A 13,872-nucleotide genomic window follows, 5' to 3' on the forward strand; every position below is an offset into this window, starting at 1 on the left:
GTAAGCGAATTCAAGCCAATCACTGAAAGTCAGAATGTTCCTAGAGCTGCCTGGTGAAAAGCTAAAAGAAAGAAAGAAAAAAAAAAAACAAAGCTAACACACATTAGTAGCAGGACAGGCTTTAATGCTAAAGCAATAATTTTATATATATATATATATATATATATATATATATATATATATATATATATATATATATATATATATATATATATATATATATACACACACACAGATTAATAAAAATACTTTATTAATTGTCAGGATTATCAAGCAGTTCCGAGGACAAAAAAAAAAAAATCTGCCCATTCAATCAGGGCAAACACAGAAGCTTCCCAAGCACACGATTTGTGCCAAGTCAATAAACGTTCAGTCAGAACTGCGGTCAATGCCCCAAAATCTGCAATCACCTCCTTCCATGCCGGCAGCTCCCGTAGTAATTGTTGCGTAGTGTTTAAGGGGCCAGCAGTACACCCTGGCCCACAGTGACATTTAGTGGAGTTTTAAAAGCAACCAATTTAGTCAGATTTACAAACACATAAGACAACAGTTAAGAATCATTTTCTGTAAGCGTTCATAATTTTGCTCCCATTTCTCCTTTAAAAAAAAAAAAAAAAAAATTCTCGCAAACCACTTCTTGAAAAAGGGAAAAAACGTGTATGGAGCTCAAAAGTGTTGTAAAAAAAAAAAAAAAACCCAATCTACTCGGCGATAACTGGCATCACCAGGCTGAGTTAAGCACCCATTAAATGGCTACCCGTCCTCATTTACTGGACCCTAATTCTTTAACTTGATCTGTAAATGTATAATTATAGCGGATAGAGAAAAATTAAACAATTAAACCCATTTAATTTTATTAGCATTAAACCCCCATCCCACCCCAGCCCAACCCTTTTAATATGAGAGTTTTGCCATTCCTATAAAAGCGTGCTATGAACAACTCTGGCTGCAGCAGGAGTGACAAAGTTATAGACGCCATCTTCACACTCCTTGGTTGGCCATCTCAGAGAAGATGGGCTCTTTAGAAACTCCACCACTACATCAAAAAGAACATCTGCGGATATGTACATATATACAGAGCTCTCAGAAAACGCCGTTTAGAGTGAATTTTACTTCAGTTAGCATCTTTCCGCCAAGGAGCTCATTCGTTTCAGTCTTTGCTCTGCGGTTTGACGACTAATCGGCTTAATTCTGCACCCTTACAACTAACAAACTAGACAGGTAGTCTCAACTCTGTCTCAATGATTGAATCCACATTGGGTAGTAAAAAAAAAAATCTGAGCACATAAAAAAAAGTTTGAAGTGCTGGTGGGTTAGAAAGATGTAATCAAAATCTGAAATTATTAATTTAATAAGCATCTGATTGATTAATCCTTCCACAGATCTACATTATGATGCAGCGCCTGATAGGAGGCAACTACCTAGTTTGAAACGTGTTTAAAATTATCAACAGATTGCTAGAGAATTCCATGATAAGTTAGCATTTATGAAGACAGCTACATTTGATGTGAAATTGGCACTCTACTGACAGGACTAAAGATGACGCATTTTAGGTTTAGCCACAAAAATCAAGCAGAACAAACTGGGAGGGGGGCGGGTAGTAAGAACACTGTAGTGACATTCAGACCTCAGCTTTTCTCTTAACCAGATGAGAAGGAGGTGGGACGGTGGGGTTACGTCCACCCTGCCAAAAATTTCAGGTCCACTTTAGAAAGCTGAAGCTGAGTGTACATCACTATAAGGCAAAGGCAGAAGTGCAGTGCTGCATGAATGTGGGAGGAGACCGCAAGCGGATTGTTGCCCCTCATCATCTTGCTGACAAAATGCAATTTAAAAAATTGTTTTTTTTTTTTAAAGATGGGGAGAAGGATGTATTCTCTCTCACACACACACACAGACAGACACACACACGTGTGCACACTGAGAACATCTCGCCCGCTGGCTTCATTAGGTTTGCTGTTCATCCTCAATGTGGAGGCTGCTTGGTGGGGAGAGGAGAGGCTGGCTAGAACTGTTTGTGCTTTGACTCTTCAAGCTCTCTGTGGACTCCGAGGCACCTGTAGGAAAACACAGACAGAGGGGGGTAAGTGTGAGATGTGGGAAAAGGCAGCAGGAGAGACAAAGTAATGCAGAGAAAAAGACATGTCAGGGTGAAGGCAGCAGGGAAGATCAGTGCTACTCAGTGCATCGTCGTAGTCTGTGTATTAAATGAGCTTGGCACTCATATAAATGGTCTGCTAAAGAAGTATGACTCTTTCAAATGCAATAAACAGTTTATATTTTTATTGTTGCTAATTACTGTTATCACTCTGTAGCAGTGCTTGTTCTACTTTGATATTATGCATTGCTTGCCTTTCATTTTCATTCTTGTGGAACATGCAGTGCAGTCAGAAAGTATTCAGACTGTTTCCCTCTTTCACTTTTTATATGTTGTGCTAAAACCATTAGAATTCATTCCCCCAACATCAAGCAACACTAAATACTGCAGAATCACAAAAGTTAAAAATGGGGGTTTACATATTCCAGAAAACTTATTAAAAATAAAAAGTGAAAAGTCCTATTTAGACACTTTGCTTTGGCTCAGGTGCATTCCATTCTATTGGTTATCATTCAGTGCGTTTACATGTGCACATATGATCGGAATAAGGCGAAGAACCCAGTTAAGGCAGAAACCTGGCTTCACCTGTGTTCACATGCGCAAGTAATATACTGGAGTTCTCCTTTGGAAAAACATTCTGCCCTCATTAAACTGCGCAAAAAAAAAAAAAAAGTTAAAAAGTCATCATAGACCACCATGAATCTGAAAATAAGCATGATGCCTGTGATCATTTTCTTGTGTTTCAAGTTAAACTTTATTTATAAAGCGCATTTACAACAGCTGATAAAGAATCAAAGTGCTGAACAATAAAAGGTGCGTATATACTGTATATATATATATCTGTAGATAGATAGATAGATATGAGAACAACATATATATATATAGATAGAGATATAGATATAGATATATATATATATATATATATAGATCTGATATGAGAACAACACTATATCAATGACAAAACAATTACATTAACAACCATCGTTATTTTTAACATTTTTCCTTTTCTTTATACCTTCTTTAATCTATACTTCTATATTCTCTAGTCTATATCTATATATCTATATCTATATCTATATATATCTATATATATATCTATATCTATCTATCTGATAGATATATATCTGTGTATATATATCTATCTGTATATATCTATATCTATCTATATATATCTATATCTATCTCTGTATATATATATATCTATATCTATATCTATATATATATATAGAGAATGTTTGTGATATGGTTTGCATATTTGTATTTGGAGATCCACAAAGGGAGAGAATGAATCACGTATTATAAAGTGGCCGTCATCAGAGGATAATGATTAGACATACAAGAATCAAAGACAATAGATAGCAAAATTTTTAATGAGGTGGGGTTAGGAGGGTGTTGGTCAAAGTTTCATTTATTATGAAGAAGGTTCTTCTTCTTAAGTTTGCATATGCTAGGTTCATGTCCAGATGTCTGTTAATGGCGTTTTCGTTTGATAGCCAAGATTCAGCCAGCTCTCTGGCACTTTTAGTACTGGCCTTAAATCTTACTTGTACATTGTCCCAGTTAAATGTGTGCGAGTATAAATCAGTGATCGTGGGTCCTTCCTTCTGACGGCGTTTTGATGCTCCTTTATACGTGTTACAATCCTTTTTGACGTTTGTCCTATGTATACCGCTGGGCAAGAACTGCATGGAATGCTATAAACTGCGTTTCGTGTCTCTGCTGCCGATTTCTTGTTTTTGGCATTAAAAAGGACAGCACACAGATTGGGCATCAGAACAGCACAAAAACCTACGAACAATTTGGACAGTATACGTGCTGCACCTTCTGTCACTCCGTGATAATAAGGAAGTGTGTGCCAGGTGGGATGGTGAGTCAGATTGGAGTCGACTGTTTGCTGGGTTCTCTGGCGTCTCCTGTGTAGGCATTGTTTAACGAATGTCTTTGGTTAGCCATTTGAAGTGAAAAGATGGAAAAGATAGTGTCTTTCATTGGTTTTAATAGGAAGGAGACAAAAACGAACGAAAGACACTATCTTTGCCATCTTTTCACTTCAAACGGGTACCCAAAGACATTCATTAAATGTCTCTGCCCCTCGCGTATGTGGATTTCACTTTCACCAAACAACAAATGTTTTAATTCTTGCGGATACGCCTCTTCATTGGGTAGAAACACTACTTCTACCTGATGGCAACACAAATTGGACGATCTACAAGTCTCCGACTTAAAGTTTAAAGCCAAACAATATCTACATACCTCTGTCATATCACTTATGTCCATATATTCAATCTCTTTTCGCTTTTACCTTTTCGTCAGTATCGCACTGAATTTTGATTCCGTGTTTGGAGTTACATCGTGAACTGTGTCTGACAATAGCATTCACACAAATGAGTAATGATTGAACCGGGTGCTTGGTTGTAAATGTTTTAGATGTGGGCGAGACTTTTCCAAATCTCTTTGCATAAAGTCTTGTCTCGCGGGGCTTTACTTTCACCAAACAACAAATCTTTTAATTCTCACGGATACTCCTCTTAATTGGGAAGAAACACTCCCTGATGGCAACATGAATTGGACGATCTACAAGTCTCCAACTTGAAGTTTAAATCTGAACAACATATTCAATCTTTTTTTGCTGTTCCGTTATTTCACCGAGTAAAAAAGCTGTTCTCTTAGATAAATTCTATAGTTAAATATGTTTTTTTTTTTTTTTACAGCTGAGACTTTTACCTGTTTGTTGAGTTTGAAAGAGCTGTCAAAAATCACAGATTTCACAAGATATGTTTAGTGTTTAGGCTGCAGTCAGGTCTGCCTGATTTCTGTATCTTTAAAGAGGTTGTTTCTGGAACGACTGCAGTACTTGGATATCCTCAGAGACCTGACCGGGCCCTCGTCTCATGAAGATATCATGTAGAGCATGAAGTGGCGTCCCAGTGGTGCACTCAGCTAGCCACACAACCTTCTATAAAGGATTCCATTCTTGGAAAGTGCAGCTCTCATACCAGGCAGTGATGCAATCAGTGAGAATGGTCTCAATGGCTCCCGAGTTAAAGCTTTTTTGAATGAGTCTAAAACTCCCCTCAACACAACGCACCCATTCCAACAGTGAAACATGGTGAGGGCAGCTCTTGATTGGCAGGGACTCAGAGACTAGTCAGGGCCAAGGGCAAGCTGAATGGAGCAAACTACAGAGACATTCTTAATGAAAACCTGCAATAGAGCACTCTGGGCATCAGACTGGGCTGACGTTCACAAAGGAAAGACAACACACAAGTGGCTCAGGGACAACTCTGGGCCCAGTCAGGGCCTCGACTTGAACCCAATCGAACACGTCAGGGGAGAACATAAATACTGCTGTCCAATAATGGTCTCCATCCAACCTGTCAAAGTTTGGGAGGATCTACAAAAAAGAATGAAAGAAAACCCCCAAATCCTGGTGTGTGAAGCTTGTTGTGTTGAACCTAAGAAGATTCCAGGCTGGAATGGCCGCCAAAGGGGCTTCAACTGAATAAAGGGCCTGAATGCTTGTGTCAATGTGATAGTTCAGTTTTTTATTTTTACTAAATCTGTAAAACATTTCAAAAATGTTGTTGAGGTTTTGTCATTCTGGGGTACCGAGTGTTGTTTCATGAGGTGGGGGAGTAAATGATTTTAGAATAAGGCTGCAACATAAATTGTGTAAAAAGTGAAGGGGGGGTCTGAACACTTTCTGAAGACATTATTTTCAGCACTTTCTTAGGCAGATCCAACAATAACAATATCCGGGAAAGAGGATGACGGCCCCAGGATATTTAACACTCAAGGTGGAACCAGAACCCATGGTGCATTTCACTGCTACAAAGCCCTATGAACCAATGAAGATATGTCCTGCCATGTCGTGTTGTTGTCTCGAGAAAGTAACAAGAAAATCCATGCAGTACTCACAAGAAAGGCTGCCAGTCAAAAGGTGATTCCATATGAAAGGCTTCATTATTACATAAAACACTATACAAAAGAAATCTAACAAGTTTGGCTACACAGCAGCAAGGCAGACAAGTACTCATTTCTGGAACTAAGCCCCAGCAAACTAACCCACTACTGGACGGCACTTCATAGAAACTCTGAAACCAGGACTTTTTCCAAGACATTGTGGAACTTTTACAATGTTGTATAACACCTGACACAAGGACCCCGTAATAAGTTGATTGTATGTCTGATTTATGGATTTGCTAGCCTTATTATTGTTTGCCTTTTCACTTTACCTTCTGTTTCTTGCATGTACCCCCCTATGGCCCGATTGACTTTATTTAATTTGTCTATTTCAAGAAGTTGGACAATTCTTAAACGTCATAATTTCAGAATTCTACATCCTCTTACCTCTGCACCTCACTCAATTTACTTTATAAGCTTTAGTTTTTGCTTATGGTTAGTCTCTGAACCAATCTGTCCTCACAGGATCGGCCCACCACAGCAAAAACTTTCTCCAGAATGCGCTACCAGCCCAGGCATTTAAAGATGGGACACTAAAATATACACACACACACACAAATATATCTACATATCTATCTCTATCTCTCTCTCTATATATCTATATATATCTATATCTATATATATCTATATATCTATCTCTCTATATCTCTATATCTATCTCCTCTCCTCTCTTTAAATAACTTAAAATTTAATTATATTACTCTTCCTATCTCCTAAAAATTTAAAAATTTTTCCCCCAAAATTATAATTTTTAAACCCCCCTTTTAAATTTTCTTTTTAAAAAATATTACTTTAACTTTTTTTTTATTTAATTTTGGAAATTTTGATTTTAAAATTTCTCATCACAAAATCTTTTGTGGATTTTAATTGGAAAAAGGGGTTTTGGGCTCTGGGGGGGCCCCGCTCATTACGTTGCCCGGGGGTCAATTCCCCTTTGGGGGGCCCCCCGAGAGCTTTACGGTTTTGATCTTTTTTCTATTAGCAAAATTTGGGTTTTTTTGCCTTTCTCTTAACTAAAAATCTGTTCCTTCGGGAATTATTAGCCAATCCAAAAGAGCTCGGGCCGGGGGGAGGGGGGTGCTCAATCAGGGGGGCCCCCTCCTTTCGTTTATTATGGCGAGGCCTGGGGGATTTTAACTTTTTCAAAATTTAAACATTTTTTTGGGGTGCGACTTTTTGAAAAATTTTGAATCATCAAAAAAAGAAGGAAAAAAGGAAAAAAAACCAATAAGACGGGGGCAGGGAAGAAAAGGTTCCCTCAAAGGAGCCACCACCCCGGTGTCACTTAATCCCAGGTGAAACCCGTGGGTTGTTTGTCTTTAAAGGGAAGGAAATCCCTTTTTTTTTTGAATTTAATTTAAAATGTCTTTTGGGGGTAAATAAAACCCCTTTTCCCCAAAAAAGAAGAGAAAAAACCCCTACTTAATAAACTTGGGAAAAAAAAGGGGGGAACTGGCCCAAAAAAAGCCGGGGGCAGCGGGCCAAAAGGGGATCCCCTCAATACCAAGGGGGGGAAACCCAGTGGGCAGGGCAAAGGGAAAAAGGGTAGAGGAAAATTTTTTGAAAGCAAAGGGGGGTTGGGCAAAGGTGTGATAATGGCACACAGGTTGAAAAAAAAAAAAACAGAAAAAACAAAAATTAATCTTTCATGTTCCCCTTTTCCAGCCCCTGGAAAAAGTGTTCCCCTCCCAACAAAAAAAGGGGAGAAATGGGTGGGGGGGCTTAAAAAAAAAAATTCCATTCCAAGGGGGTTTGGCCCCCCCTCCCAAACACAAATTGGGGGGGGGGAATTTGGGTTTGAAAAAACAAAGAAGGAAAGGGGAAAAGGAAAAACCCGGAAACATTCAACGGTGAAAACCCAAAAAACCAAAAAACCATGGGCAAGGAAAAAAACAAAATGTATTTATGTGCCCCTCTTTGCTTTTAAAAACCCCCAAAAAAAAAGGGGCCGAAAGATAAAAACCAAAAAAAACCACTTTCAAAACAAGTGCTTTTTTTCATACCCCTTTTTTTCTGGACGCGCATTAAAATTCACCAAGCATTTGAGGAAAATTTTACTGTTAAAACTTTCCATTGCTTGGAGGGGGTGGTGGTGGAAAAAAGGAAAAGGAAAGAAAAAAGGAAAAAAAAGAAGGAAGGAGGAAAAAAAAAAGGAAAAAAAGGAAACTTTTCCAAAATTTAAATTTTTTAAATTTTTAAAAATAGCCCTTAAAGGGGGGAAAAAAGGGAAAAAAGGAAAAACCCGGGCCCCGTACAAAAGATGTGGTTTTTGCGGGGTTCCCGAATTAAAACCCCAAAGAAAAGGGGCCCCCATGCATAATAAAAAAAAAATAAACAGCAAAAGGAAAACGCAATCTTTGTTTAAAAAAATTAAACACCATTAACCACCCGGGTTTTTAAATTTTTTTAAAACCTTAAATATTTGATTTTAGGGCGATCCAAAAAAGTTAATTCAAAACCAAAATTTGCATTTTGGGGAAAATTTTAAAAAAAATAATTAAAGAAACCCCCATTGCCTTTTTGGATGGATGGGATGGGGATAAAGAAAAAGAAAAGGGGGAAAAGGGAAAGAAAAAAAGGGAAAGAAGAAGAAAGGAAAGAAAAAAAAAAAGAAAAGAAGGGGGGAAAGGGGGGGAAAAGAAAGAAGAAAAGAAAGAAAAAAAAGGGAAAAAAAAGGGAAATTTTTTTAAAAATTTTACCTTAACCCCCTTTGGGGTTTTTATTTGAAAAAAATTTTTAAAAAAACTTTTTAAAATTTTTAAAAAAAAAGGGAAAAAAAAAAAAACATTAAAAAAGGAAAAGTAAAAACAAAGGGGAAAATGTTGTAATTAAAAAAATCTAAATTCCCAAAAGGGGGGAAAAGGATCCCTAAACCCCTCGCGAATAACCCAAAAAGAAAAGCAGAAAAATAAAAAAATCAAAAACTTTTAAATAAAGTGAACCTAATAACATTAAGAATTGGGGAAAAAAAAACACTGGGAAACCTTAGTCCAAAAAAAATAAATTGGTTTTTGGAAAAGAAAAAAAAAACTAAAAAACGGTGAAAACCGATATCCCGCAAAAAGAAGGGAAAAGGTTTTAATGGGAAAAAAAATTCAAAAAAATTAAAAACCCCAAAAAACAAAAATTCTTCCTAAAATATTTGGTACTTTTTTAATTTTGCTGATACAACATTTTCTTTTTTTTATGTTACCTCTGCAGGCTGATTCAGTGTGCTAGCATTTAGGAAAAGTAACCACTGCCCATTGCAATTACAAGAATTAGGCAGTTTTTTTTTGCTATTAATTATTGTAAATATCATATTTGCTAAAACAAAAGCACATTGAATGTAATTATGTTTACTTTTTGGGGACTGTGACAATGCGATTGTGGTGTCTTGTATTGTTCAGGTAGCATTAAATAATTTTTTGCATTTCAGTACATGTATTTGTTTTGTAGCTTCTCTGGCTGAAGCCTGGTTTGCTAAGAGCTGTGCTACACAGTTCACGTGGGGGGCTTACTGTTAGCCTGGCCTCATTTAATAAACATATGCATAGTTCACCTGTGCGGATGGCGTGAGCTCTAGCAACACTAGAATCTGAGTTGGAGGAGGTAATGAAAAGATGGATAAAGTGCTAAAATAGTAGCAGAGCTGATCAATAGTCTCTGAATAGGAAAAACTGAAAGGGATAGACAATAAGATGGGGTTTGTTCAAATGCAGAAGTGTACGAGTGAGAGCAGACTAGTATTCAACTTTGATTCTGAGAAAGCTTTTTAAAGAGTAAAGTTGACACAGACAGTAAAGGCAGCAGGGAGAAGCAGAACACGCAACCCAAAGAGCTGTAGCCACAGATGTGGTGAGGCAAAAACAGCTGCTTTCATCTTCAACTTGTAAACAGTGATGACCGAGATGATGAACAAATGATGAAGAGTCAGAGCTGAACTGCTGAAGGTGACCAAGAAATGCTGATAGACTGAAGAGTGTCAAAGAAAGAACTGCAGGCAAGAAGTTTAAGAACAATGTGAAAATGATGCTGTGAAGAGATAGCAAATAATTAGAATGGAACAATGAAACAGACAAGACGACAACACTGAAGGTCCAGCCTGCAAAACAATGCATTACATGTACTCACTCAGATCTAAAGAAAAGATTAAGGCCAGAGTCGTACTAATCAAATATGCATTCAACAGAAGATGATTTGGGAGTTCAAGAAATGTGGAGAACACCATTTATGGGTGTGGGCAGAGAAGAAGAAAGAAAGCAGCAGGTGCCTGAAATGTGGTCATGGAGGAGTATAGGGGGAATAAAGACACTTAACCAGCTGACAAATGGAACAATTCTTGCCAACTGTAGACATTTACAAAGAAACATTTTGAACTCCATTAGTCAAAAAAGAGTAAAGGCATGGGCATACACTATATTGCCAAAAGTATTGGGATGCCTGTTTTTACTCACACATAAACTTTAATGATATCCCATTCTTAATACAGAGGCTTTAATGTGGAGGTGGCCCACCCTTTGAAGCTCTAACAACTTCAACTCTTCAGGGGAGGCTTGCCACAAGGTTTAGGAGTGCGTTTATAGGAATTTTTGATCATTCTTCCAGGAGAGCATTTGTGAGGTCAGGCACTGATGCTGGATGAGAAGGCCTGGCTCACTTGCGGCCTCTGGTCGAATCATCCCAAAGTCCGGGCTCTAACAAACTCACTCATCCATTTCTTTATAGACCTCGCTTTCTGCACTGATGTGCAGTCATTTTGCCATCCCCAAACTGTTCCCACAAAGTTGGGAGCATGAAAATGTCCAAAATGGTTTCATATGCTGAAGCATGACAAGTTTCTTTCAATGGAAGTAAGGGGCCAAGCTCAACCCCTGAAAAACAACCCCACACCAAAATCCCCCCTCTAGCAAACTTTACACTTGGCACAATGCAGTCAGGTGAGTCCCATTTTCCTGGCCAGCCTCATCCATCAGATTGCGTGATTTGTCACTTCGGAGGACATGTCTGCACTGCTATAGAGTCCAGTGGCGGGTGGTGGGCTTTACACCACTGCATCTGATGCTTTGCAATGCACTTGGTGATGTCAGGCTTGGCAGCAGCTGCTCAGTTTCCATGAAGCTCTCTCTCTGCGCTGCACTGTTCTTGAGCTTTTGGAGGGCTGTAGCTATTGACACTGCAGAAAGTTATCGACTTCTGCACACCTCGGCATGCTTTGTCCCCGCTCTGTGATTTGACGTGGTCTACAACTGCATGGTTGAGGTGCTACTGTTCCCAATTGCTTCCACTTTGTTATAATACCCCTGACAGCTGACCATGGAATATTACATAATGAGAAAATTTCACGAATGGACTTATGGCACAGGTGGCATCCTATCACGGTACTACGTTTGAATTCACGGAGCTCCTGAGAGCAACCCATTCTTTCACAAATGTTGGTAGAAGCTGTCTGCATGCCGAGGGGCTCAATGTTATACACCTGAGGCCATGGAACTGATAGGAACACCTGAATTCAAAGATTGGGAAGGGGGTGTCAATACTTTTGGCAATACAGTGTACTTTAAAATGGATAAATTCTGGTGAGAAAAAGTGCAGATCACAAGGAAAGTGAATAAATCAAGCAGTAAAGTGATTTACAGTATTAGCGGAAGATTGCTGTGTAGACATTTTCCTGTCACAAGTGTGTGTCATTGTGAAATATTAATGTTTGATTTGTGTCACCTAGGCCTAGATGTTGGCCTGTAAACCAATGTGTTTAGAATGTGTGACAGTTTGAATTCAACCACGATGTGACACTTAATCAAGACACTAAACCTGTCAATGCTCCAGCTATAGAAATATGGGAAATGTTCTTCTCCATGCTTGTAAATGTGTAAGTCAGTTTGGTTAAAGTGTTTGACTAAGTAAAGGAATGTAAAAATAAATATGTATTAACTTAAAAAATAAATGGCCAATGGGCACCATGTTAATTGTAACACATTAACTAAAAGAGAGGCTGGGCTGCCATCTCACCATTTCCACCAACATACATACACTGGCTCACCTGGCAGGGAGATCTCCACCTGTGGGTCACTCTCTGTTTTGGTCAGGCTGCTGCGTTCACTACTGCTGTCCTGCAGAATTTCCTCCATGGAACGGGACCGCTCCTCTGAAAGTAATAAATCATGAAGACGGTGAAGAACGTGCAAAAAAAAAAAAAAAAAAAGAGCTTTTGGAAGAACAATGAAAAGTCTTTGCTGTAAAGCATGCCTTATGAAGTTCATCACAAATTTCCAATTGACGCTTCTGCTATGCTAATAAACTCATTACCATATAAGGTACAGTGGATATAAGAAGTCTACACACCCCTATTAAAAATGGCAGGTATTTTGTGATAAAAAAAAATGAAACCAAGATAAATCAAGTCAAAAGTTTATCCACCTTCATTATGAATTGCAATATAAACAAAGAAGGTGAACACAAATCAGAAGACTATGGACAAAAATGCACTTCACATTGCTGCAAAATCTCAATTGATTGAGACATGACTACTAAAAATAGGTCTTTACAATAAAAACATTTATTTCTATAGCACGTTTTCATACAAATGATGAAGCTCAAAGTGCTTCACAAGATGAAGAAAGAAAAAAGAAAAAATATCAAAATAATATGCAATACTAATTAACAAAGAATATGGTAAAGTCCAATGGCCAGGCAGACATACAATGATCTAATGTGTGGTTGTAAAAAATACAAAAGAATCTAACTACTTTACGTTTAACCAATAATAATCTACATAGTGTACATCCCCAATGTCTGATCTCCAACAGTTTCTCTCATTTATTCCATCAACAGACCACAGATTTATCAGCCATCATGCAAGTCTGCTGCCCACTTATAGAACATTTTGGTTTATCCATTCTACACTCACCATTGTTTAAGGTCACAGATTCCAGGGTATCATCCACCGGGGTGCTCTGTAATTTACAAAAAAAAAATGAATTAGTTAATATATATATTAATGGGATGAAGTCAATGGGCTTAACTGAGGGTTGAACCATCGGGTCAGGAGTTGATGAAGTGCACTAATATCTTTTCTCCTTCCTCTGCAGATCACCAGAAGAAAAAACCACCTAAACTCCAACCAGGTTCCACTTCCATCTCTGGACCATACCCTCCTACTGACATCAGTATACACTCAACTAAAGGATTATTAGGACCACCATACTAATACGGTGTTTGACCCCCTTTCGCCTTCAGAACTGCCTTAATTCTACGTGGCATTGATTCAACAAGGTGCTGAAAGCATTCTTTAGAAATGTTGGCCCATATTGATAGGATAGCATCTTGCAGTTGATGGAGATTTGTGGGATGCACATCTAGGGCACGAAGCTCCCGTTCCACCACATCCCAAAGATGCTCTATTGGGTTGAGATCTGGTGACTGTGGGGGCCATTTTAGTACAGTGAACTCATTGTCATGTTCAAGAAACCAATTTGAAATTATTCGAGCTTTGTGACATGGTGCATTATCCTGCTGGAAGTAGCCATCAGAGGATGGGCACATGGTGGTCATGAAGGGATGGACATGGTCAGAAACAATGCTCAGGTAGCCCGTGGCATTTAAACGATGCCCGATTGGCACTAAGGGGCCTAAAGTGTGCCAAGAAAACATCCCCCACACCATTACACCACCACCACCAGCCTTGCACAGTGGTAACAAGGCATGATGGATCCATGTTCTCATTCTGTTTACGCCAAATTCTGACTCTCCCATTTGAATGTCTCAACAGAAATCGAGACTCATCAGACCAGCAACATTTTTCTAAGTCTTCAACTGTCCAATTTTGGTGA

The 13,872-nt window shown here is 38.5% G+C and overlaps 1 protein-coding gene across 2 annotated transcripts in view; it reads right to left on the reverse strand.

Annotated features, from left to right (window-relative positions):
* Nucleotides 1–236: 236 nt before the first annotated feature.
* LOC120543379 (probable E3 ubiquitin-protein ligase MGRN1) overlaps nucleotides 237–13,872 on the reverse strand; it is a 100,688-nt gene continuing 87,052 nt past the window's right edge. For both annotated transcript variants that reach the window (XM_039776429.1, XM_039776428.1), the window contains exons 14-16: nucleotides 12,951–12,996; nucleotides 12,084–12,188; nucleotides 237–2,057 (exon numbers count right to left, since the gene is read on the reverse strand). In XM_039776429.1, the coding sequence (XP_039632363.1) occupies nucleotides 1,948–2,057; nucleotides 12,084–12,188; nucleotides 12,951–12,996 (261 nt within the window). In that variant the 3' untranslated portion in view covers nucleotides 237–1,947. The remainder of the gene's footprint in view (nucleotides 2,058–12,083; nucleotides 12,189–12,950; nucleotides 12,997–13,872) is intronic.

The sequence above is a fragment of the Polypterus senegalus genome, chromosome 13, assembly GCF_016835505.1.
Source record: "Polypterus senegalus isolate Bchr_013 chromosome 13, ASM1683550v1, whole genome shotgun sequence".
Taxonomy (NCBI): Eukaryota; Metazoa; Chordata; class Cladistia; order Polypteriformes; family Polypteridae; genus Polypterus; species Polypterus senegalus.